The 26,671-nt window shown below is 42.1% G+C and overlaps 1 protein-coding gene across 1 annotated transcript in view; it reads left to right on the top strand.

Annotated features, from left to right (window-relative positions):
• Positions 1–26,671, top strand: part of Map4k5 (mitogen-activated protein kinase kinase kinase kinase 5) — a 93,901-nt gene that overhangs the window by 46,155 nt on the left and 21,075 nt on the right. The window contains exons 10-22 of the mRNA XM_059279207.1: positions 1,466–1,528; positions 3,184–3,265; positions 4,304–4,414; positions 9,379–9,457; positions 16,881–16,939; positions 17,670–17,737; positions 20,176–20,218; positions 20,803–20,956; positions 21,951–22,048; positions 22,557–22,598; positions 23,648–23,732; positions 25,331–25,410; positions 25,802–25,862. Of these exons, the coding sequence (XP_059135190.1) occupies positions 1,466–1,528; positions 3,184–3,265; positions 4,304–4,414; positions 9,379–9,457; positions 16,881–16,939; positions 17,670–17,737; positions 20,176–20,218; positions 20,803–20,956; positions 21,951–22,048; positions 22,557–22,598; positions 23,648–23,732; positions 25,331–25,410; positions 25,802–25,862 (1,025 nt within the window). The remainder of the gene's footprint in view (positions 1–1,465; positions 1,529–3,183; positions 3,266–4,303; positions 4,415–9,378; positions 9,458–16,880; positions 16,940–17,669; positions 17,738–20,175; positions 20,219–20,802; positions 20,957–21,950; positions 22,049–22,556; positions 22,599–23,647; positions 23,733–25,330; positions 25,411–25,801; positions 25,863–26,671) is intronic.

Raw genomic sequence — 26,671 nt, 5'->3', positions numbered from 1 at the left:
AAACCTCTAAGCCCGCTCTCCTCCAACAAGGCCACATCTCCTAACCCTTTCCAGACAGTTCATTAACTAAGGACTACCATGCAAATGTGCAAGCCTATGGGTGCTATTTTCTTTCAAGCCAAATAGTTTATGAACAAGTACCAGCTACTAAAGAATCACATGGGACACTAAAGGCCTACAGACTGAAAGAAAATCTCCGCAGACTAGAATGCCAGTAGATTCAGTCCTTATCAAAATAACTTTATGCCCACTGTACATGAGCCAATCTAGAATTGGATTCAGTCTGTGCATTCATAGTATGCAAGTGTTTCAGTGATAACCCTCCTCGGGAAATTATGCATGGGAGACGAGTGACTGAGCGTGATCCCAGGCCCCATGTGGTAGGAAGAGAGGACCAACTCCCACAAGCTGTCTTCAGCCATGTTCTTCTCACATTAACTAAGTAGATGTAAAAGTGAAAAACATTTAAAGGGGGGAAAGTCTAAGAATGATCCATTTGTAATCAACTGGCGTGATAAATCTAAAATCTTTGTACACTATTAAACAAATTCTTTAGCAGTTGGGCCAGCTGTTACATATTTAAAAATGAAAGGACCTGGGGAGTTGTTTGTAATGAAATCAGCAGAACATAATATTACCTAGTAATATAAGTATTTGGATAAAAGCCTTTTTTTTTTAAAGATATATTTTTATATAACATATAAAATAGTAAGAACATGGCTTTTTTTTCCCACTTCCAGTTTTTTACTGAATTATTTGATTTTTATAGAAAGAATATCTTTGCTATGTTCAATAAAAAAGATTGAGATTTTTATAGCAAATGCAGAAATAAAACATTTTAAAAATTCTTTAAGTCTTTATAGAAAAATAGATCGAAGGTGAATTCATAGAATACTCTCGTAGGCCAGCTTGTGTACAGTCAGACAATATGAGGATTTATTGTCCAAATAAAGGAAACATAACTTGTCAGAATAATTGTAGATTTCAGGCTTTTTGAAACCTATAACTTAATGTTAAAGCCACTTGCAATTGCTGTGTTACAGACTAATACACGGTTATGTAAATACGCCTACAATTAATATCAGTTATATAGGTGATTGTGTGGTAATGAAACTTTGACATTTTATGGCTTTGTTTTATGAATAAGGGCCTGTGTGACATTTAAAGATCCCTTTTAAAGCTAGTGGAAATACTCCCTAACCTATCCAAAATATAAAGGCTAAGGGCTGTGGCACAGCTCCTCAGTAGAAGTGCTTGTCTGGCTCCTGCCACGCCCAGGATGTGACCCCCAGTGTCACCAGAGAACAAGACAGGAAAGACTTCCACGTCCTAAGCAGTGTCTTCAGTACCCCCTCCCGTGAGGTAGTCTTATACAAGTTTATAACAGAGCATTTATTCTGACTGTTGAGTACAATGATGAAAGTATCTTAATATTGAGTGCCCTTAACTGAAATTTTCATTTCAGGGCTCTCTTCTTAATGTCAAAAAGTAATTTCCAGCCTCCAAAACTAAAGGACAAAACAAAATGGTGAGTTAAGGTTTCTACAGTCTTACAGAATTCAGCAGTCAGTCCCCTTATGTTACAGATGGTGGAGCCAGAGCTTTGAGCAGCCTACCCCGTGTCGCATGGCTGTGCATCTGTGAACATGTGCCAAGAGCTAGCTGGGTTTATTTTCTAGTCCTCCCTGCCCTCGACAAACGGCCACCTTCTAACATGCTTGAGTCAAGAAGTCATGAGGGAAGGGATTTGAAACGAACATGTGAAGATTGTGGAAATTCATATTTTTGCCCTGTATTTTTTACATCCTTTAATTACATATTGTCTTTCCTGGACTGTGATATTTGAAAGTTTCCCAGATGCTATAACGCTTAAAATGAGTCCTTCCTGGCTTTGTTCTTCCTTCCTGAAGTCTAAAGGAATCACTGCTCATTTTCATGAACTTCGCCCCCCACCTCTATTGCTGGCATTATAGCTCATAAATAGTAGATGATAAAAATGGAAAATTTTCCTGATAGAAATCAACAAGCATTTTATAAAATAAACCAGCAAATAAAAATTTCCAGTATCATCCACATAGTTCTTATGTAGATGTGTGGATTTCTTGAAGGTCTGTGAGCCTCCAAATGTGTATGTCCATTTATTTTTCTGATGAGACAGTCTATATTGTGAGATTTCAGATTCTAGTCTCCCCTCCCCCAGGTAGACTCTGAACTGAGTTAGTTCTGTGTCATGACCCGTGTGGATACACTTTTATTGAGGGGCATCCAAAGGTGATTGTAGAGTGAAAGGCAGGTCACTCTGTAGTGACCGTCAGTACTGACTCTGGCTGCTTCTTCGTGCTTCTTGGTGCTCTGAGTTCCTAGTCATCTGGAACTGGAGGGCTCTGTGACAAGACTGCCTTAGTATTCACTCAGGGACAGCAAATACTGTCAAACGACACGGCCAGCATCAGAGATCCCGTACCAGTCCCTCGGACTGTGGCTCTCACAAACCCCATGGCAAAGCCGAGATGTGCTGTGTGTGTGTTGTCTTTGGTAGTTACTATGGCAGCCTCCTTGGCGCTTGAGCCATTCTCCCCTAGTGGAATCTTAACAGTGGCAGAAAGAAACCTGTTTGTCATTAGTAATGAAAATAGGATTCTTTTAACTTTTTCCTTCTTCTCACTTTCCCTGCCTCATCAATGCATATAGCAGGGAAATCCTTTAGGTTGCTAAAATCACTCATTTTTCTTTGCTCTTTCCTTATGAATTTCAAAAATTCTTTTAGAATTTAAAGTGTCTCATAATAGTCTCTCTACCCTCCATGTCATCTAACTTTCAGTGTAAAAAAATTTTTAATGTTACATAAATTAGGCAATAAGAAAAGGACGTTTGACATTTAGAAACCTGGAAAGAACTTAAATCCTGCATCTGCTCACTTCTGACCTGTAGGGCGGTGTTTGGAGGTCGTGAAGTACTATTGCAGTTTAACTGTGTATTACTTAAAAGACAGAATGGCTGCACAGGTGTCCAAGGGATACACTGTGTTTTGTGCTTTTCTTTGGCCTGTATAAAACTAAGAGGCGGGGGGGGGTGGGGTATGATGTTTCTCACTTTCTAACTGTCCTTATGTTAATTTTATATAATAACAGAAGAAAACTAACACTAGTGAAATATTTTTATACTGTCTCTCTTTATTTGAAGGTCATCGACATTCCATAATTTTGTCAAAATAGCACTAACTAAAAACCCTAAGAAAAGGCCAACCGCCGAGAGGCTTCTGACTGTGAGTCATTGGGTCACAGAGGGATTCTGGGTGACATGCTAACGATATGGGTCCCTAAAAGAAAAGTATGCATTGTAAAATGTTGTTATCCGGGCAGTGATGGCACATGCCTTTAATCCTAGCACTTGGGAGGCAGAGGCAGGTGTGAGTTTGAGGCCAGCCTGGTCTACAGTGTGAGTGCCAGGACAGCCAGGGCTACACAGAGAAACCCTGCCTCAATCAATCAATCAATCAATCAATCAATAAAATGAACTGTTGTTACTCTCTTTAGCAGGGAGCAGCTGACTTCCTGTAGGGACCAGATGCTAAGCATTTCTACATTTGTGGACTGTACAGTTTCTGTCAGACCAGTCACAACTATTCAGTTCCGCCATTGGAACGTAAAAGTAGCTGTAGACATTTTACATCCATGGGTGGAGCCTCAACCCCCAGGACAGCTTTATTGACAAAAGTAGCAGTACACCAGAGTTTGCTCAGACACTGTAGTTTGATGACCTCAGCCTCTGAGAAAACTCTCCAAAATGGTATCTAAAATGAGTTGCTTTTCTTAACTTATTATGCAGATTTATAATGTGCTCTATATAATGTATCTATAAAATACCTTTGTATGAGAAATTAATGAGTATAGCAACCTAAGAAAACTTTATAATTTAACTGAATTAAATGAATGCAAATATATAACAAACATACCTTTTCTTATTGTTTTGAAACATCCCCCAGTGTTCATTTATATACCAGTATATATAAATGAGCATCATCATTTAGCTGGTTATAACTTTAAAGCTTGATATAGGATAAATCACTTTACATAGAGAAATGGTTCCCACTCTGACCTCTTATACAAGTGTCTGGGCTGCGTAGGATCATAGGCTCACTGGTGGACGCTGCCGCTGCTGCACTCTCCACGTCTCATGTAGACCCCACGCTCACCTCATCTTACACGTTTGCTGACTTGGAAAAAACACAAGTCACATTGCTTGTATAAGCCATAGATGTGAAGGCACATTGGTGAAAATTTTCCGTGTGATTTCTGCTTAGCACACCTTCGTTGGACAGTCGGGTCTGTCCCGGGCCCTCGCCGTGGAACTGTTGGACAAGGTGAACAACCCAGACAACCACGCACACTACACCGACGACGATGACTTTGAGGTGAGAATGGGATGCAGGTGGCTGCCTGAGACCTTTCTGAGATGTTTTGATGTGGCTTTAGAGTGTCTTCTTTCATTTCAGTTATTCATCCACTTCTGGCTTTGTAGACAAGGTCTCACAGGATCCCAGTTGGCCTGGAGCTCAGTATGCAGACCAAGCTAACTTTGAATTCTCAGAGGTCCTCCTGTCGCAACCTCCCAAGTGCCAGCGTTACTGAATAAGCCACCACACCCAGTTGGGAATTATTTTCTAATTTACACCTTCAATTTAGTTCAAATGGATTTAGTGACAAAAATTAACTCTGTAAACTATACATACGTTCACTCAATTATACCTGCTAAGGCTTTTCCCAATCCTATTCTCATTCCAAATTCTGTGATTGGCTGAGGTTTAGAGGAGGTCATCCTCCTCCAACCCTTACACACATGCCTGGAGATCCAGAGATGCCTCCTCTCCAGAGATCAGCTCCTGTGGTGACATGTGATCTTCCTGTAGAACACACAGAAATGGCATCTGTTTCCTAGGAAATAACACTGTAAGAACACTACTTTGGACCTTGAGGAAAAGGTTTAAGCACAACATGTGCATATAATTTTTCATAAAGACTCCTTAGGAAGTTCAGTTGACCATTTTTTAAATTTTTCTAGTTATGCATATTAACAAAATACAAATAATTGCAAAGGAGTAAGGTGAAATCCTCAATGGGAAAAAATTCTTCCCAGAATTTTTTCATAAGTAGTTTTTTGTATAATTACATGTAGGTATTCTATTACTATGCATGTCTTCTCTGAAAATATTCTAGGATCATTTTGAGTTTACCATATATAGTAGCGCAGCATGTATATCAGGAATGAGGGACTTGCTGCTCGTTGACAACACCATTAATAAATTGATAAATGTGGTCCTTAAAGAATCTTTGAAAGATAGTTTGTTCCCCCAATGCCTCATATATATTATAATCCTGTTCTATGTTTTTTGTTTTGTTTGCTTTTTGTTTTTCGAGACAGAGTTTCTCTTGTGTAGTTTTGGTGCCTGTCCTGGATCTTGCTCTGTAGACCAGGATGGCCTTGAACTCACAGAGATCCACCTGTCTCTGCCTCCCAAGTGCTGGGATTAAAGGCGTGCGCCAGCACCCCTTGGTCTGTTCTATAATTTTATTTGATGTTAAATTAACTTGAATTGCAAACATTAAATAAACCAGCCATACATAGATTGCACACACACACACACACACACACACACACACACCATTATTTGCAGGCTTAAGATTAATAAAGCTCTGGGCTGGCAAGCTGTCTGAATGGGTGAAGGTCCTTTACTACAAAGCTTGATGACCTGAGAGCTGAGTTTGATCCCAGATACATAGTGAATGAGAAAACTGACCCTCACAAGTTCTAGATCTCCACATGTGCACACATGTGTGTACATGAATACGTACACATAAATATAACTCTTTTTTTAGAAAATTAAGATTCACAAGATTTTACGGCAGGCGTATAGACATCCAGCCCATAAACCAAGACCTCAGGAGGACTGCCACCAAGTGAGCCTAGGGGACATTGTGAGTTCTGGGCTGGTTGGGGCTGCTTTGTGGAAAGCTGCCTGAAAAGAACAAATAGATTTAATCCTTTAACTTAAAACTTACAGCATAAATGTTGAGTTAAATATTACTTGATTCCCAACTAATCTTTCTGGTTATGTCAGTACTCAAACCCCTCATTTACAGGAGGGCTGGGCTTCCCTCCTCCTGTCAGCTTTCTCAGTCCTCCTCTGTTGTTGTTGTTGTTGTTGTTGTTGTTGTTGTTGTTGTTTAGTGATTTGACATTCTGTTTAGTCCTTGAAACAAAACCTTCTAGAATATCGTGGCGCACAGTGGTGTGAGACTGTCCCCAGAGATGGGCGTTACTATAAAGGAAAGTCAGAACTATCCACACATAAGTTAGGACTGATAATCCTGTGGTGTGGGAACATCGGGCCCTGCGGAGGGACGTCATAGGCAGATCAGGAAGGAGCTCAGTGGAAAGTGATGTTTGAACCAAACATTTGAAAGGTGGCTTGGGATTAGAGGGAGAGAGCAAGAGTAAGGTTTGCTTGTTGTTTTGGTTGTTGTTTTAGTTTTAGATTTATCTTATCATTTTATGGGCACAAGTATTTTTCCTGGATGAGGGTGTCAGACCTTCTAAGAGAGTTACAGACATTTGTAAGCTGCCATGTGGGTCCTCTGAAAGAGCTGAGCCAACTCTCCAGCCCAATAATAACTTTAATAGAGGAAATGATAGCATATTTTGAAAGCCTGATGGTAATAGAGAAAGTGGAATACTGGGGGGACTAAAGAAAAATCAGTCTGGGTGGAGCGGGAAATAAGCCATGGGACATGAAGCTACAAAGCTACACACTGTCTCAAGCCACACTAAGGCTTTAGACTCAGATGCCATTAAAGGGAAGGAAGTGACATGATCAGATGTGTACTTTTCAAAGCATCTTTATGAATTCATAATGGTGAGTCCGTTTACTGAAAGCCTGTTAAAGAACGACCAGGGTGAGCAGGACAAAGACGACAGTAGCTTAAACTGGGGATCGTCAGAAAGCTGGTGATTGATTCGAGGCTAAGATGGAAGGGTGAGAAAGAATGGATTTTGACTAGAAAACCTGGTGAATGTAACCACTTCCTGAGGTAGAAACATGAGTAAAGTTTGGGAAGAATGATGAGTTTACTTTCCTACTGAACAACGTGTTTTATAAGAGGTCTAGTAAGGAGTTAGGGAGAATTTGACTGGATAGTTGTGAGTCACTGGGAAAGGAGTAGCTTTGAGGAACAAACTGACCCCCAGGAGAAGAGAGTTAGATTGACAAATGAAGAAAGCGTAGGATAGAAGACCCTGAGATGTCTCTCACAGTTTAAGGATCGACTGGGTGAAGAAGACCAGTGATGACCACAGAAGGGAAGAGGGGGGTCCTATGTAAACCTTGCCACAGCGATGGCTCAGCCGTCAAGGCCCTTAACTGCCGCAGAGGTTACATGGCAGAGGTTACATGGCAGAGGTTACATGGCAGAGGTTAGATGATGGCAGAGGTTACATGGCAGAGGTTAGATGATGGCAGAGGTTACATGGCAGAGATTACATGGCAGAGGTTAGATGGCAGAGGTTACATGGCAGAGGTTACATGGCAGAGATTACATGGCAGAGGTTACATGGCAGAGGTTACATGGCAGAGATTACATGGCAGAGGTTAGATGATGGCAGAGGTTACATGGCAGAGATTACATGGCAGAGGTTAGATGAGAGTGACTGAGAGCCTAGCTCCGTGTGTTCTCAGTGTGGTCTGCTGGGGAGCTCTGCCAGCAGCCGTTGACACCCCAGATGTAGAGAAAGGATAGCTAGTTGAGCACCCAGGGTTGGTGTTTTGCAGGGTCACTATAGCGAAGGGCATGAGGAGTTTAAAATATTGACAAGAGATTACTTAAGATTTTAGACTACCAGGTATAAACTAGATAGGGGGAAGAGTGGCGGTCTGATACCAATCAGTGGTGAGTAAGAGAGTAACGATCAATGAAGTTGATGTTCAAGCGGGAACATTAAGCAGCTATGATGGAAGTGAAAGGAATGGCGTGTGACATTTGGAGCTGATGCTGTGGTCCAGGATGAACCCTTAGGAGCGAAATGCTTCCAGCTATCTGACCATGTCTTGAACCCAGGTCTGTACGTTTACTTCAGCCTTTGGGATCCTTTGGCATGATGGGAGATCTTGAAATGGAGAAAGGAAAAACAGCAACTCAGGTCCCTTTCAGAGCCCTCAGTAACTGATGAGTCATCAGAAATTGGGTAGCCAAGGCTCCCTGGAGGCAAAGCTTCAAAGGAGCCTGAGCTTATGCTAAGAGGTGGAAATAACAGATACTCATTTGGCTTGTATTTTCTTTCTTTAAATGTGTATCCGTGTTTTTGTTTATTTTATTGCCTACGTGTATGCCTGGTGCCTGTGGAGGTCAGAAAGGGCATCAGATCCTCTGGGATTGATTGGAGTTACAGATGGTTGTGAGCTGCCATGTGGGTGCTGAGAAATGAACATGGGTCTTCTAGAAGAGCTACAGGTGCTCTTAACTACTGAGCTCTCTCTCTGGCCCATGGCTTAAAATACTCTTAATCTGCCTGTATTCACTGTTTCTCCTTTCTGTACCCTTATACACTTGCAAAAATTCTCCACCTAAAGCTAGCTGTCCCTGGTGCTGCCATCTCCAAACACTTCGTTCTGCTCGAAAAATGAGAGCTAAGAGCCATCATGTGACATTCAGGGCCTTTTGTGATCTGTCTAACCCAGTCAGTCCACACGGTTCCCTCATCTTACCTGATTTTAGTGCACTCAAGTAATTTCCAAACCCCACTTCCTGCAAGTACTTCCTTCTTGCATCTTGTGATCATATTCCATGTCTAATGCATCTGCACATCTGCATAGCCAATGCCTGCTGTACTGCAGGCCCCAGTAGAATGTGTGCAGAGCCTTTGCTCTTCAGTTCAGTCCAGAAGGAATTGCTGCCTTGGCCGGGCTTTCACGGGAATTCTCACAAAGATCCGCCTGCCTCTGCCTTCCAAGTGCTGGGATTAAAGGCTTGTGCCACCACCGCCCAGCTCTCTCTTTTTTTTTTTTTTTTTAAATAAATGGCACTGACCATTGTCTAATTTTTACATGTCTATATCCTTTGTCATCCCAGACTAAACTTTTGAGGACAAGGTTTGTGTCTGACTGTGGATCCCTTCGGTGTTTTACACGATGTAATGTAAACATGGATAAGTGAATGAGCATTTAAGGCATCCTATTGTTCATTGTATCTTTATTGTGTTTTTTCTTATGAGAATTGTTTCAGTAGAAAATCATGTTTGTCAGTAAGCAATCATTTAAAAAGAAATTTTAAATCTTTTATTTGTTGTTGAAATTTTTAAGTGTGTATGTTATGCTTATATTCACAGCCCCATGCAATCATCCGTCATACCATTAGATCTACAAACAGGAATTCCAGAGCTGAACGGACAGCCTCAGAAATAAATTGTATGTGAATGCTATATATTTTTCATTGGTGGTCTTGGAGGGTTGATCTCTGGGTATTCTTATATTTCTTATATTATAAAATCTTAGACAAATTGAGGCTGCATGCCTTATCATCTCAGAATCTGTTAAAATATAAGTTGCTGTTCTAGTTTTATTATAATTTTATTGATTATTGTTTTAAATAGTTTTTATTCTTAATTATGAAGATAATTGTATCCGTTATAGGAAATTAGCAAGAAATAAAAAATAGAAAATTTACATTGCATATTATCACATAACCTACAGCCATCCCATTTTTTTCGGACTTCTTGTTTTTTGTTTTTGTTTTTTTTTTTTTTTTTTTTTTAAAGATTTATTTTATTTATTATGTATACAGTATTCTGCCTGCAATGTGTCCTTGCAGGCCAGAAGAGGGCACCAGTGGTTGTCAGCCACCATGTGGTTGCTGGGAATTGAACTCAGGACCTCTGGAAGATCTCCAGCCCCTCGGACTTCTTGTTTTGCCATGAATATTTCATGTGGCTAAATTGAACTTTGACACACTAGAGAAGCAGTTTCTGTTTGCTGGCACTGGCTTTATAACTCTATGTTGCAGATTGAGTCATGGTTGTTTCATGCTGTGGGACATAGTCATCTGTTATTGGGCGTTTGGGTGGGTTTTTAATATTTTTGATCAATATCTTTACAAATATTTAAAATGGAATTTCAATTTTTTATTTAATGAGTTAATCATAGACAGACAAACATTTATATTAACCACATTTGTCACTTCAGCTACATTTAAAGAACAGAAGTTCTGGACACGGGCCGGGCGGTGGTGATCCCAGCACTCGGGAGGCAGAGGCAGGTGGATCTCAGTTAGTTCGAAGCCAGCCTGGTCTATAAAGTGAGTTCCAGGACAGCCAGGACTGTTACACAGAGAAACCCTGTCTCAACCAAAAAAAATGAGTTTTGGATATGAATTTGCTGGCTTAGATATATATTGTTTCAAGAGATTAAAGTAGGTCATAATAAATAAAGTAGTTCAAATATTTGTATTGCATAACTAGAAATACAAATAGAAATACAATTTAAAATACAAATTTTAGCCATAATGAGATAATTCATTAGGTATTTGAACCAATTCGAATTTTTACAGTTGAGTATTAAATAACTGTCTGCATTTTATTTTATTTTCATATTTTGGGAGGTGGCTGTATTGCCCAGGCCAGCTTGAAACTCACAGTGACTTTTCTTCCTCAGTCCCCAGGGTCCTGAGCCTGTAGGGAGTACCCCACACCTGGCTTAAGTCTGTTTTCTTCAAACCAAGTATTCCTAGCTGTTTAAAAGAATATCTCCCCTTCCCATTGTTCAACAGGACTTGTCATAGATAGGCCAGTAGTAACTCAAGATTCGGTGCCTCTGTTCATGTTAGTGCCCAGCTTGCTGTCTTTCTTCTAAAATAGTATTACATGCCTAGGGAACCATCTTGCCAGAGCCTTGTTGCTTCTTGTGAAAAATTTTGAGGGCCCCGGATACCAAAGATAACCTTCTTTGACAAAGCAGTTATTTATTTTGTTTAGCTATCTAACGTTCTTTTAATGTAATCTAGTTTGTCTTTTATTTATAGGCTTTGCATTTTATGTTATATTCTTTGTTTTAATATATTCATTTTTTATTTGTGTGTATGAGTGTTTTGCTTGCATGTATGTATGTGTCCCATGATTGTGCCTGGTGCCTGCAGCAGACAAGAGGGCATTGGACCTCCTGAACCTGGAGTTAGCCATGGTTGTGAGCCACCATGTGGGTGCTGATAACCAGGTCTAGGTCTTCTGCAAGAGTAACAAATGCTCTTAACCACTGAGCCATTTCTTCAGCTCCTTGTGTTATATTCTTGATTCGGAGGCTGCAAAAAGAACGTTCTGGGGTGTGTTTGTGTATTTTGCAATTCCGATTTTTACTTAGCCCTTTGACATGAAGTTAGAGGGTATCAAGTGAGGACTAGGCGTCTGTTCTTCTTCCTGGTGACAGCCCTTTGGGGTCAGTGCTGTTTGTTAGGATCTGTAATCTTTTTTTCTCGTGGATTTATGATAGCATCTTTATTATAAGACTAAGTCCCATGCATGTCCTAGGACTTGTTTCCGGGAGTTCTGTTATGTTACTTTGAGATGTCTGTTCGTGTACAGCAGCACACTTGTGAGTGTTACATCTGGTAAAATCTATTAAGACCGTGTCTCCTCCTACTCCTGCTTCTCTTTCCAGGTCCACAAACTGTTGTTCTTCTAACTATACCTGATTATTATATAAATACATTTTAGAATCAGGTTATCTAGTTTTAAAATTGATTTTTACTGATGTGTGACTAAATTTATATATTAACAGAGTTGGCATCTTTATAATGCTCAGTCTCAACTAAAAGTCTCTCCTTCTCTCCCTCTCCCTCTCCCTCTCCCTCTCCCTCTCCCTCTCCCTCTCCCTCTCCCTCTCCCTCTCCCTCTCCCTCTCTCTCTCTCTCTCTCCCTCCCTCTCTCCCTCCCTCCCTCCCTCTAACTCTTTGGGTCGAGGGAGATGGTCAAGATTTAGTTTTCTTCATGAGCATTCAGAATGCTGATATGTTCATGGAGTATGCCTTGGATAAAGTTGAGGTCATTTTACTGGTGGGTTTTTTTTTTTCTGTCTTTACATTTAAACAGTTCTCCTTTTGTAGATACCAGAGTGTTTTATGGCTCTGTTCTTGCTTGCTAAATAGATTTCAGTTCTATTCTGGTTTTTGTTTCAGTTTTCTTAGGTTGGGCTGGTAACATATACAGTAAAATGATCAAATCTTACATGTGACATGTGGTAAGAATTTAAAGATACATACACCCATGTAACTGTCTCCCTGCCCAATGTGTGGCACATAACTGGAATCTCAGACTTTGCCATGCTCTATCACAGTCAGTATTCTTCCATCATGTACTCCCCCACCCTCCCCTCTGTCCAGATTATTTGATATTATGATCCCTGTCACATAGGTTCCTTTTCAACTCATCTTGACTTTAGACAAATAGCATGACACAGTGGACCCTTTACTTTAACTCACCCATATCTGTGAGAGTCCTTCACACCACTGTGTAGGAATACATGGTAGTGGAGTAGTACCTATATTACAACTCACCTGTCCTCCTGTTCACTTTGTTTGAGGCTATTACGATCATTCTATGTGTTCTTACTGTGTACTTTTAGTGGACATTAATAATTTTTGAACCTGGCTGTTGATATAGCAGAGTATCAGAGGGAAACAGAGGGAGAAAGATTGGCTTTGGCTCCTGGTCTCTTGAGTTTCAGTCCATGGTCCCTTGGCTCTTTTGCTTCTTGGCCTATAGTGAGGCAGAACAATATAATCAAAGTTCATCGTGATAGAGCTGTTCACCACATGGGATGAGAAATGAGAGGAGTAAGATGAACTGGCCAGAGACAATATGCAGTCCCCAAAGCCTCACTCCCTGCACTTAGGCCCCACCTTCAACTTCCTGTCGTCTCCCGGTAGCCTTTCCATTTGTGAACCCTTCATTGAATTCATCCATATTGGGATCACAGCCCTCATGAGCCAGTCACTTCCCCAAAGCCCATCAGCTAGCAACCAGCCTTAGCATGTAGATTTTCATGGACATTTCACATCAGAACCATCACATATCCAATGTTAGACTGGCCAGGGATAAAGAAATAGTCCAACAAGGTCACATTATTGATTCTTTGCAGTGGTATAAAATATTCCATAGAAACCATGTGGCATCTTATCAAACAGAGAAACAGAAGATGCACAGAAGGGGCAGAGTTCAGGGGAAGGTAAAGTGAGGGCGTGTGTACGGGAAAGGGTGAGGTGGGGTCGGTTCTGCAAGTGGACTCTGGAGCCTCCCATTGCTGAGCGCTGCCTTCAGAAGCGCCTTCATTGGAGCTCAGTGTCGGGTTTGGAGCTGAGTGACTTAGATCTTCCAGACATACTGCGATGATTCACTGGAGTGAACATGATTTCACACAGGCAGGGCCCTGGCAGCCTGATTTAAAGAGCGGGTTCTCAGGGAGAAAGCAGTGTAGCTCAGAGAGGGTGCTCATTTCATGAAACGTGACACGGGCAGAACATCCTTGGGAGGAATTACGTTCCTTCCGGCCCTTGCGTTTGGACTTGTCCTCCCAAGCTGGTGAGTGCCGGGAAAGACTTTTCTTCCTCTCTCTAACCAAAATATAGGCATATTATCACTGTGGGCACATAATCTCAGAATTCCTGAGGTTGAGACAGGAGACTGGCAAGTGTTCGGGCCAGCCAGGACTGCATGGTGAAACTCTTGCCTTTAAAAAAAAAAAAAAAAAAAAAGACAGGCAAATGACAGTTTTAAACAAGCTGAGGGGACTTTTACTAACTTCTTACACTTCCACAGCCCAAGTGTTTTGTTTTCTTTGCCTGAATGACAGTGAAGCCTGTTAAACCTCCTCACTGAACTAAACCCGAGCATCCTGTACATCTGGAAATGCTGCCCCCCACTCCGGTTTCTCCTTCTGTCACAGGCACATGGCTGAGACACGTTTAGTGTATACAGTTTTACACCAACTGGACTCTGGGTCTGTTGTCTGAGTAGGGTTCATCAAACTTCGTAGGTCCAGGGAGCCGTGTTTCCCATTGTTCGCATGCTGTTTCTTTGGAATGTCTGCCGTGGTCTTTCCTCTGCTTCTGCGCCTCTTGTTAGTGTGAACTCACTGATTGCATGGATCACTGAGACTTTGCTCTCCCCACACTCTCACAGCTGCTATTAATCAGTGAGTTTTATTTCAGGTACACTATTTTTCAAATGTAAACTTTAGTCATATGCAGATCATATATGTACATATATATGCATATTTAGAAATGTAGTTCTGTGTCTGTGCTGAGATTATCTGCTCACCCAATGTCTGTCTCTTAAGTCCTCAAGCATGTTTCTGATATGTTTTTAAAGTTCCTATCTGCTGATTGCCTAGATCGTCTGAGTATATTTCTTCTTTTCGTCAACTGTCTTTGGTTCCTGTTTTCCACCTGTCTTGGACAATGTAAACGCCATATCGAGCATCTAAATTTTGTCCTCTTCCTTTGAAGTCTTAGTGACCTCGCAGCCAGGCTGACCCTTTTAAAGGCTCTAGAGTGTTCACAAGGTTCCTCTGGACGGAAGCTCAGATGTCTGTCCTAAGACCGCAGGCTGTCCCATGCAGTGAGTGTGTCCTAATGCCGCAGGCTGTCCCATGCAGTGTGTCCTAATACCACAGGCTGTCCCATGCAGTGTGTCCTAATACCACAGGCTGTCCCATGCAGTGTGTCCTAATGCCACAGGCTGTCCCGTGCAGTGTGTCCTAATACCACAGGCTGTCCCATGCAGTGTGTCCTAATGCCACAAGCTTTCCCGTGCAGTGTGTCCTAATACCACAGGCTGTCCCATGCAGTGTGTCCTAATGCCACAGGCTGTCCCATGCAGTGTGTCCTAATGCCACAAGCTTTCCCGTGCAGTGTGTCCTAATACTGCAGGCTGTCCCATCCAGTGAGTGCGTCCTAATACCGCAGGCTGTCCCATGCAGTGAGTGTGTCCTAATGCCGCAGGCTGTCCCATGCAGTGTGTCCTAATACCGCAGGCTGTCCCATGCAGTGTGTCCTAATACCACAGGCTGTCCCATGCAGTGTGTCCTAATGCCACAGGCTGTCCCGTGCAGTGTGTCCTAATACCACAGGCTGTCCCATGCAGTGTGTCCTAATGCCACAGGCTGTCCCATGCAGTGAGTGTGTCCTAATACCGCAGGCTGTCCCATGCAGTGTGTCCTACTACCGCAGGCTGTCCCATGCAGTGTGTCCTAATACCACAGGCTGTCCCGTGCAGTGTGTCCTAATACTGCAGGCTGTCCCGTGCAGTGTGTCCTAATACCGCAGGCTGTCCCGTGCAGTGTGTCCTAATGCCACAGGCTGTCCCATGCAGTGAGTGTGTCCTAATACCACAGGCTGTCCCATGCAGTGTGTCCTAATACCACAGGCTGTCCCATGCAGTGAGTGTGTCCTAATACCGCAGGCTGTCCCATGCAGTGTGTCCTAATACCACAGGCTGTCCCATGCAGTGTGTCCTAATACCGCAGGCTGTCCCGTGCAGTGTGTCCTAATACCGCAGGCTGTCCCGTGCAGTGAGTGTGTCCTAATACCGCAGGTTGTCCCATGCTCACAGTGCTATCTTCCAGCTGTACATACAACTACCTTTAACTCCAGTTCCAGGTACTCATGTGAACACCAGTACGTACCTGGAGGCAAATCATTTATACACATAAAAACAATAAGTCTTTTTTCAAAAATATTTGTAGGTTATGTTAAATATTATTAATGAATAGAGGCTTTTAGATTGTTATTTAAGTAGATAACATAGTTTATGGAATGTCTTCCTCTCCTGCTGAAATTTTTAAACCGGATGTGGTTGTCTGCACTTGTGATCTCCTCCAGCACTGCAGAGTCTAAGGCAGGAGGAGGGTCCCGAGTGGAAAGCCAGCCTAAGCTGTACATAGTGAGTTCCAGGCCAGCCTGGGTTATGTGGAGGCCCTATATTAAAAAATAAAAGTACAAACATTTTTAAAAAGAGAGAAAGAAGGGAGGGAGGGTGGAAAAATTTATGATTTACTATTTTTGCTCCATATAACAAATTATGTTAGTGCTTTGTATTATTTTTTTTACAAGTTTTGTTTTTAGGGATAAATGCAGCTAGATCTTATTTGAAAGCCTTTTAGCAATTAGATGAGATTATATTTAGAAATCTTATATGTTTATGAGTGTAAATGTTGAGAAAACTTTTTTGGACTTTTAGTCATATTCAATTTTTAAATGTTTTAAAATTATAACAACTGTAAGTAGGTAATGAAGTAGCTTTTCTCCATTTTAAAATATTTCATGTAAAAGAACTTGCTCTTTGAATCCTTGGAAGAATTGTGAAAGTAGCCTGATGAGATCAAATAGAATGCAAGGCAGAGTGTGGCCATAGATGATAAACACCGTCCTAACATCTCATTCGCTCTCAATAGATAATCTGCGTAATGTGGCAAGGTTCTCTCTGCCGTGAAGCTGTTGCTAATCTCCAAACAGCCTCTGCAACTTGGAAAACAATCTCCGAAGCTTTTCCTTTGTCTGCTTCCAATATATTTTAAACATTTTCTTTTACACAAAAGCGCTTTTTAAATTTGATTTCAGCCAAGAATTAAGCATAGAAACTAGGGGAAATCCCAGATCGCTGCTTTTTCTGGGGAAGTATGAAGGGGTTTACAGAAGTGAAGAGATTCTCTCCTGTGCCTCTGCTTTTCCTCCTCTCAACAGTGTTCATTCTCATTTCATTCCTGAAGTTAACCACTTAAGATGATGAATTTGTGTGTGTGTGTCTATTTATGTATACTCATGTGTCTGTTCTATATTTTACAGTTGACAAGTTACAGTTTGAACCACCTCTGAGAAAAGAAACAGAAGCCCGAGATGAAATGGTAACTGTGACTTTCCATGTTAAAATTGGAGAAAACTTAGAGTGAGATATATTTTAAGAAATTAAGTATATGTATGTAAAGGAATAAATAAATAAGATATGGTTAGGGTTGGCCTAGAAGGTTCCTTAATGTATACTTCTTTTTAATCAATATAAGTGCAGTTTCAAGGCCAGATGGTGGTAGCACACACCTTTAGTCCCAGCACTAAGGAGGCAGAGGCAGGCAGCCTGCTCTACAGAGTTAGTTCCAGGACAGTCAGGGCAATACAAAGAAACACCGTCCTGGGGTGGGGGTGGGAGGAGTACAGTTTATAGCGGATTTTAATGGGCATTCTTCTTACTGCTGGCTTCTGTATGCACCGGCATTTTGCGTGCTTGTTAATGGGTTATTTAGTTGTCCTGGCTGATGGAGTTATGCAGATAATTCAGATTTTTGTAGGTTGTTTTGTTTTGTTTGATTTTGGTTTTCAGATGGAAAGCTTTATTTAGCAGATGTGGGGAAGTTCTTAAGTTTACATCAAATGTTGATGAGTCATTGCTCTAAATGTGTCGAATGACAGGACAAATTGTGGAGACGTAACACCTGATTGGATGCCATGATAGCTAACAGCCACAGCGCTGGGGGGTTTCTTGAACCAGATAAGATGGCTAGCGCGTAATAGTAAATCAAATGGTTGATAGTAACTTGATTAGTGTCTGTGAAGTAACATTTTAAACTGTGACCTGCACAGGGACTACCGTCAGACCCAAATTTTATGTTACATTGGAATCCTTTTGTGGATGGTGCAAATACAGGCAGGTAAGTTGTTTTCTAATTAATAACTTGATTATATGAGCAGCTTTTATGGGGATTTGCCTTAAAGTTGTCAGTGTAGAGCTTTGACCTATTATTGACAAAAAGCATCATGAACTATTCATAAGATTTTTAAAGGGTCTCTTCTGTTAGGGGGGGTTTTTGTTTATTTTCTTCAGTTCGTTTTTTTGTTTTATTTTTCAATTGTTTGCTTTGAAAGAGGATCGTATTATGTAGCCCTGGTTTGCTTGGCACTTCCTAGTTAGGCCAGGCTGGCCTTGAACTCGCAGCCATCCTGGCTCTGCCTCCCAAGTCCTGGAGTTGCAGGTATGCGCCACCGTTCCTGCTGTGGTTTTTGTTTTAGTCAGCACGTAGTGTGTGTAATGATAATGTACTGAAAGATGTCATTGGGGGAGAACACTGTAGTGGTGGTCAGAAAACCTTCATTCTGCTTCTCTAATGTAGTTTCTTCATATTCTAGACCTGTCTTTATTCAGCAGTGAATTGAGGGGCTGGCCTCAGTGAGTCATTGAATTGTTTACATGTTTGTGCATTTGAGTTACCTAGAGATTCATTGAAAATGTAGACTTCTGGGTCCCCGGGTGAGGTCAGCAGAGCTGAGGTTGGCAAACTACAGCCTATGGGTCCAGTCTAGCTGCTGCCCATTCACTGAGAATGGTGTTTGGGGAGAGAGGAGGGGAGAAGCAGGAGGAGAGGAGAAAGAGTGTGGAAAGATGACTCAGCAGTAAGGGTTTAGTTCCAGCATCCACATCCAGCAGCTCACAACTGCCTATAATTCCGTTTTCAGAGAAGCCAGTGCCCTCTTCTGACCTCTGCAAGCACTGCACACATATGGTACACACACACACACACACACACACACACACACACACACATCCTCAGGTGCATATACGTGTGCACACATACACATAAAATGAATAAATAAAATTTTAAGTTAAAAGAGGGTATTTGTGTTTTGAATGAATAAAAATAAAAGAATAATATTTTGTTGGGTGAAAAGATTGCTTGAAATTAAAATAGCAGTGTCAGTAAAGGTGTGTTAGAACACAGGCATATTAATCCCTTTCCGTGCTGTTTATAGCTGCTTTCACACTCTCAGTGGAGTTGTGGCTGCGGCACACCATCTGAAGAGATCACAGTTAGTATCTGGCCCTCGTCGGAAGGTTTGCCAACCCCTGCTGTAGAGTGCAGTCTTTGTGAGTGGAGCCGCAGGCCTGGCAGTCCCTGCTCCACTGAAGAGACCCTGGAGAAGCGCACATGGCCGCTGAGCTGCCACTGCCTCTCGGACTGGGTGTCCCCGGTCACCTGCGCTCCTCACTGCAGGGTCTGGTTCAGAGGGTCTTCCAAGTGTCCCTTTGTCAACCAAGGATTAATAGCATGCACTCACGGGCTCCAGAATTCTGAATTTCATTGTTGGTTGTTTTGGTTTTGTTTGCTTTTATTCTCATGTGGTTGTTGTTGATGTTTGGGTTGGGGGGGGGGGGTTGTTGTTTGTTTGTTTTTTTTGTTTTTTAAGGCAGGATCTCATGTAGCCCAGGCTGGCCTTGAGTCCCCTGTTCACCTTGCCTCTGCCATCGTGGTGCTAGGATTACAGACCTGTGCCTCCATAGCCCACTCGTGGTGGGACGTTTTCAATTTTATTTTTAATTTTATTTTTTAATTGTTTTTACTTGCTTTTTATTAGTTTAAATCCTTTAGGGATACAGCATCACATGAATTCTGTATACAGCGCTTTAGCAAAACGGTAGCTTAGAGTGTAGCATGCACCATGTTACAGTTCCCATGCACATGAGTTACCTCTCCCAGGTCACCCAGGTTCTGTTGGTTTGCTACCAGGCCTCCCAGCACTGTTCTTTGCCTTATACACATCAGCACATCTTTTGCTGAAGTAAAATTCCATTTCCCCTCGAGCATCAACACCTCTCATTTTAAAAAGACTCTGTATGTACCCTTGTTTCTGGGGACCCTGCTATCGCCAGCAAAGTGGCTTGCACCCTCCCCTTCCAAACATGCACCTGCTTTTCTGAAGTTCTGTCCCAAGCAGGGAGGGCTCCACAGGTTCCAAGATTGTGGAGGGTTTTTGTTTGTTCATTTTGTCGATGGGAAACGAAACCAGAGCCTTGTCCATACTAACCATGTGCTCTGGCCCTGAGCTGCACCCAAAGCCTGCATTTATCTTTCTCTATTAAGCTTAATCTAATTTGAATTACACATTAAAGGCAGCAAAATGCAACTAGAAGAGACTTTGCCACTTGGTAGTTCTTTTAACTGTGCTGATGCAGTCTTAGAATTCGAGGTCATAGGTTTGCGGCATGCTCTGTTTGTCTCAGAGCCTCTGTAAACTTTTGAGTGCGAATTTGATAGTGTCCGTCTGTGTTACAGTCGTGTGTGACCATCTAAACTGAGTTTTTCTCTTTGACTAGATCGACCTCTAAGTGTGCAGTACCACCTCCTCTACCTCCTAAGGTGAGCTGCTGCAGGATTTTCAACGATAAATCCTTCTTTACATAATCACATTTTGAAAATAATTTCATTGACTTGTTCAAATTTTTAAGTTTATTAATTTTCTTTAGAAGGTAGATAGGGAAATATAAAGTACATAACAAAGAAGATTTTGTGTGAAATAATATACTTATATAGTATAAGCGTGTGTGTGTGTGTGTGTGTGTGTGTGTGTATATATGTACACTTATTATATATACTATTATAATATAATAGATGCCAGAGAGAAATAGGTTTTTGCTCTTTTGGAAAAATATTTGACTGCATGGTGGGAGATACAAAGTATATTTATCATCATCTTTTATTGCTATAATTTGACATTTCAGTAGAATCATTCTTCATTAAGTCATTGTCAGTTTCTGCTTGTTAAATACTTGGCAACTGCTTACATAATTTTATTGGTTATAAAAGTTTTATGATTTGGGGTTGGGACTCATTTTCAAACCCACATGTTAAGTTCATAGTTCTGTTGAGCAGTGACTCACTTGAGTACTGTGCTGAAGATTACTATGATGTTTATAGAGTGCTCCTTTTCCTTCTGTCATTAGCCCAGGATAAACAGTTACCCCGAAGACAGCCTCCTAGATGAAGAGAAGTCAGCAACCGTGAAACGGTGCCCTGACCCGGAGACCAGAGCACCTCAAGTTCTCAGAAGACAGAGTAGTCCAAGTTGCATTCCCGTAGCAGAGGCATCCTCTGTAGGTATGAGCAGCATGCCGGCTGCCCCGCAGTGCAGCTGGATGCCGTGGTCTGGAAGGGCCAGACAGGTGGGAAGGAGAGCCCTTCTCTTCCCGGCTGTAATAATACCTTTTTCTTTAGTCAGTCCTTTGCAGTTCAAACCTGTGTTTCTGTGCTTTAATTACACACATATGACTGTACTATCTTCAGACCATTTCAACATAATTCAGTCCCTTAGTAATGTTAGGATCCAGAGGAAGTGCCCATGTTCCTGCCCTCCAAGAGTCGGAGGCTGTGTACACACAACATTACAAAAGATAGCTGAGCCTGGTGCTGCTTACCTGTCATCCCAGCACTCGAGAGGCAGAGGCAGGCAGACCTCGGTTCAAAGCCAGCCTGGTCCTGTTCCAGGACAGCCAGGACTGTTACATAGAAATCCTGTCTCAAAAAAACAAAAAACAAAAAAAAAGACAGGTCTTTGTAATTAATCGAAAGAAACAAATGACGAGAATGGAGAAGGACACTAGTGTGGGATGGAGCTCTGCATCTCGGAGGGAGGCGAGGATGGAGGATAGTGGGCTGGGCTGTGGACGGTGGTAAAGGGCTTGAACTACAGAAGGGAGAGCCAGTGCTTAGGCAGTCTTGGAGAATAAGAAGGGCTGGACAAACACACTAATGCAGAAATGTCTGACTCATGTTTGAAGCAGTCTGATAGGGCACGAGAAGGTGGGACTGGAGGTAGACTGAAACTCTGTTGGGAAGATCTTGAGTACCACGGCCAGCGGGCTGGATTTCATTTTGCTCGCAGTATGTCTGGCATAATTTAAGAGCATGACTAAGGACGCAGTGCACTAAAGAGTCTGGAGGACAGGAGCAGCGGTAAAGAACTCCTCTGACAGAAATATGCTCCCGCAGAGACCCTCCCAAGAGGAAGGGGAAGGATGGGGGAAAGAAAGGTTGCTCTTCAGAGAATCTTCTTCTGTGTGTGCTCATTCAACCTTACCCACGGTTTTCTTAGGAAATGGTGATGGCATCTCAAAACTGATGAGCGAAAATACGGAGGGATCAGCACAGGCTCCGCAGTTACCTCGAAAAAAGGACAAGAGGGACTTTCCTGTGAGTACAGCGGGCACTCAGCTGTTGGTGTACCTAACAGGTTCTCATAGACGGTGGTGGGGGGGGGGGGTTAAGGACTCAGGTAACTAGACTTGAGCATGGTGGCGTGGGCTGTGGTCCCGCCTCACGGGAGGCTGGAGCGGAAAGATCACTGGAGCTCAGAGGGTTGGGTCAGGTAGACAACACAAAGATTTTCTTTTATATGTAGAGAGCACTGGCTTCTCTTCCAGGGGGCCTGGGTTCAGTTCCCACACCCATGCGACAGCTCTCAACCATCAGTAATTTCAGTCCCCGGGGATCTGACACCCTCTTCTGGCCTCCGCAGACACCAGGCACACGCATGTTGCATATACATACATGCAGGCAAAACACTCATGTACATAAAATTAAAATAATTTTAAAATAAGTATTGTAATAACTGAAACAGCAAATGACTAAAGTTCTATTTTTAAACCTAGGGTTTCTTACATTATTAAAAATTACTTTAATTTTTTTTTTTTTTTCACAGAAACCAACCATCAATGGCCTTCCACCCACCCCAAAAGTTTTGGTAAGGACTGTTTATGTGACCTGTTTGCTGATTTTTTTTTTAATCTCTTTAAAAGCAGTAGGAGTAGATTTCCTGTCAAGTACATTGAACCACTAAAAGAAATAATATTGTGGAATATAAAGTTGGTAGGTAGATTTAAATGTGCTGTAGTCAGATCACATACTCCAATTTGAGTGACATGGTTAAAATGTGGAGACCAACTTGGGTGTAACAGCAGGTCTATAATCTTAGCACTCCATAGACTCAGGCAGAAGGATCATGGGTTCAAGGTCAGCCTGGCCCACATAGTGAGTTCCAGGCTACATCTGAGCAATCAGATATTGAAAGGGAGAGAGGAAGGAAGGAAGGAAAGGGAGGGAGGAAGAGAGGAAAGGAAGGAGGAAGAAAGGGAAAGGAGAAAGAACAAAAAGAAAAACAAAATTGAGGATTCATAAATTCTGTCAGTGGGTTCTCAGATTAGCATCTAGGCAGCAGTTTAATTTTAATGTGGTGTTAATACTGGGCCTTCTTCCTTAAGAAGCCGTTCTCACCTTGAGCTATGTCCAATGAGAAGAAGGAAGGCAGTTTAGGTTAGCACTTCTCTGTCATCTCACGGTGTGATGTATCTGTGAGGTGGTACTGCCAACCGTGGGCACGGGGTACTTTGTGAACTGGCCTCACTGATTTAGTTAACGTCTAGAATACAGACTTGCCCTTTTCGTCTGTTGCACATACTCTAGACTTACACTGCTGTTCTGATCACTGCCATGGTGCTGAAGGAAATCAAGTACTAGTTCACTTTGGCGTTAGTCCTGAAGTAATAACTTAAAATCCTGCAGCTCGTTAAATATGTAGATGTTTGGTAAATTTGGTACTTTGACCCTAAAATGGAAAGAAAGGGAAGACTGGGACTCTGGGTAGAAAAAGTTTAACTGTGTTAAAATCTGTATTTTGTTTTGAGATAAAACCCCAAGTTTCTAAAAAAAAAAAAGAGTTTGACATTGCCTGATTTTCTAAGAATATTAAAATTATGTAATAAAATAAGCCATATTTCTTTCTTTATAAACAAGATGGGAGCATGTTTTTCAAAAGTATTTGATGGCTGCCCTTTGAAAATTAATTGTGCAACATCCTGGATACACCCTGATACAAAAGGTACAAGTTCTGAATTGTATATATACCTCCTATAAAATGTTTACTGTACAGAAAGTATTTATAATTAGTGAATTGAGGTTGTTAACTCTAAAATTATCACCTTAGGTACTAAAGGGCCTTATGACAAGGAAGTAAGTTGGTCGGCTTTGGTTTAAGTGCATTAAAGTTGTACAGTGTACAGGAACAGTTCTTGTAAAGGAGGCTAACGGGATAGCACAGCTGTTGTGTCCTTCATCTGTAAGGACGAGACGTTAGTTCCTAACCAGCCATTGAGGTCTGTAGGCAGTGGGAATTCCTGTTTCAGTCTCAGTGTTCTATGGTTGTATAAAACTTGTTTAAAAAAATACACGGGAATATTTAGGAGTAAAGGGGTTTTGTGCTCATAGCTTAGCTTGGGGGTGTGAGTGGGCATGAAAAAGAAACAATTCAAGACCAGTCTGGGCTATACTGAGACGACGTCTCAAATAAATAAATAAATAAATCAGGAAACTTCTCCATATTTATATCCTGCTGTCTCCACTCATTTTAATTTCTCCAGTCTAACATTCAGTTTAAAATTCCATGTCAGTTTCGTCAGTTTGGATGTTGGAGTCCATGTTCAGTAAGATGCATCTACACTGTGACTTCTTTGGACACTTACATTTTTCCAGGATTTATGGGCAATGGCAGTGCCTGTCTCCTGCAGTGTGGGGACAATCCCTCACTTTCCTGTCTCCTGCAGTGTGGGGACCATCCCTCACTTTCCTGTCTCCCTCAGTGTGGGGACCATCCCTCACTTTCCTGTCTCCTGCAGTGTGGGGACCATCCCTCACTTTCCTGTCTCCCTCAGTGTGGGGACCATCCCTCACTTTCCTGTCTCCCTCAGTGTGGGGACCATCCCTCACTTTCCTGTCTCCTGCAGTGTGGGGACAGTCCCTCACTTTCCTGTCTCCTGCAGTGTGGGGACAATCCCTCACTTTCCTGTCTCCTGCAGTGTGGGGACAGTCCCTCACTTTCCTGTCTCCTTCAGTGTGGGGACAATCCCTCACTTTCCTGTCTCCTGCAGTGTGGGGACAGTCCCTCACTTTCCTGTCTCCCTCAGTGTGGGGACCATCCCTCACTTTCCTGTCTCCTGCAGTGTGGGGATAGTCCCTCACTTTCCTGTCTCCTTCAGTGTGGGGACAATCCCTCACTTTCCTAACAGTTTCAGCTTTCCTTCCTCAGAATCAGTCTTTGCTCCAAGAAGCTCTGGTTCTTTTTAGTGGTAATAGTATTTAGAAACCAACGTCTGAACAAAACGTGTGTTCATTATTTGTGCTGTGTCATGGCTTACAGTTTATATTTTAAGGTATATTTGAGTATTTGGAGTGTCTTGCAAAAATGTACTACTATAACAGTTTAAAAATCAGTTGGAAGGCAGCATTGAGTTAAAGTCTTACAGAACTTACATTTACTTTCTAAAACATGGAAAAGAGACATGGTAGCATGAATGTTAAAAAATGCTTGTCCTTTGGTGAATGTGTGGCCATCTAATGCTAAATACCATCACTACATATAGCCCTTATCTGAGTGTACAATTTCAGAAAATGATAATAAATTCTGGTAACTTGCTGTTACAGATCAGTACATTATTTTTGGAACTGAAGATGGTATTTACACATTGAATCTCAATGAGCTACATGAAGCAACTATGGAACAGGTAATAAAAATTTTAACTTATAGAATTAGTTTGAGCAAATTGGATAAAAGAAGTATCATAATTTTAAATCCATTTATATGGGTTCTAATCTTAGTTTTTATGGTTTAAATATTTAAAGGGTTGTTCATGTTAAAAGTTTTTTTTTTCCTCTTAAGGTTTTAGTACTTTTCCCAAAGAAATTACGAAACTTTTCCTAGTACCTTCGGTTTAGTTTTGCACAATACTGAGGACTAATCCCAGGGCCCTGTGCAGCCAAGCCCATGCTCTGCCACTGAGTCCCGCCCCCGGCAGCACCACTTTACTGTGTTGGGATTTGGGGGCAGGGTAAGAGGAGAGAATCAAAGGTGTACAGTTTAATAATCTTCTTCTTCCTCCTCCTCCCCCTCCTCAGTTGTTTCCACGGAAATGTACATGGCTCTACGTCATCAATAACACGCTGATGTCATTGTCAGGTATGTGTGATGGTGAAAACCATAGGCAGGCAGAGAAATGAAATTTAGTACAGTGCGTGACTGTGCGTTTGCTGTTTGAGAGAAGAGCCTGTCTTCCGTGAGGACAGCATTCCCACCCCTTCCCCAGCATGGGACACTGAGGGGGGAACACCGGTGATCTGAGCCGTTTCCTTCCACAACCTACACCCCTGCAGGCTGCGCCCTGGCTGCCTGAGTGTTGGCAGTGCAGTGGGAGGAAGCAGAGAGCCAAGCAAAACACAACAATAACAACAAAAACAGCCTCATGAGATTGTTGTGAGGGTTAAATAAAGCAACAGCCTAAAGTGCTAAGTAAATTGTGAAGTCTTATACAAATGTTGTTCTGGACCACAAGTGAAGTACCTCAGACTGATGCTTTAGAGTCTTCTCATCCAGGGGTCTAGGGAGATGCATAGCTCAGTCTGTAGAGAGCTTTCCAACAAGCAGGAGGACCTGCGTTCTGTCCCCAGCATCCATGTAGAAAGGTAGGTGTAGTGGGGCTCACTAGGCAGCAGGCCCAGCCTGGTAGGCGAGTTCGGACCATGGAGAGAACTTGTCTCATTAACTAAAGAACAACATTCAGTGTTGACCTCTGGCCTACACATGCACATGGATCTGTACTCATACATGCACTCAAGCACACACACCGACATACACACACACACACACACACACACACACACACACACACTCAGCTTATCTAAACAAGGAGATTCTAGAGCAGCCTGTTCTGATCTTAGCATTGTCAGTCTTTTGGTAGCCGGTGGTAATGAGAAGACTGGGTAAGTTAC

The sequence above is a fragment of the Peromyscus eremicus genome, chromosome 14 (assembly GCF_949786415.1).
Source record: "Peromyscus eremicus chromosome 14, PerEre_H2_v1, whole genome shotgun sequence".
Taxonomy (NCBI): Eukaryota; Metazoa; Chordata; class Mammalia; order Rodentia; family Cricetidae; genus Peromyscus; species Peromyscus eremicus.
Note: the sequence above shows the minus strand (reverse complement) of the source record. Positions and strands in the feature narration are given on the sequence as shown.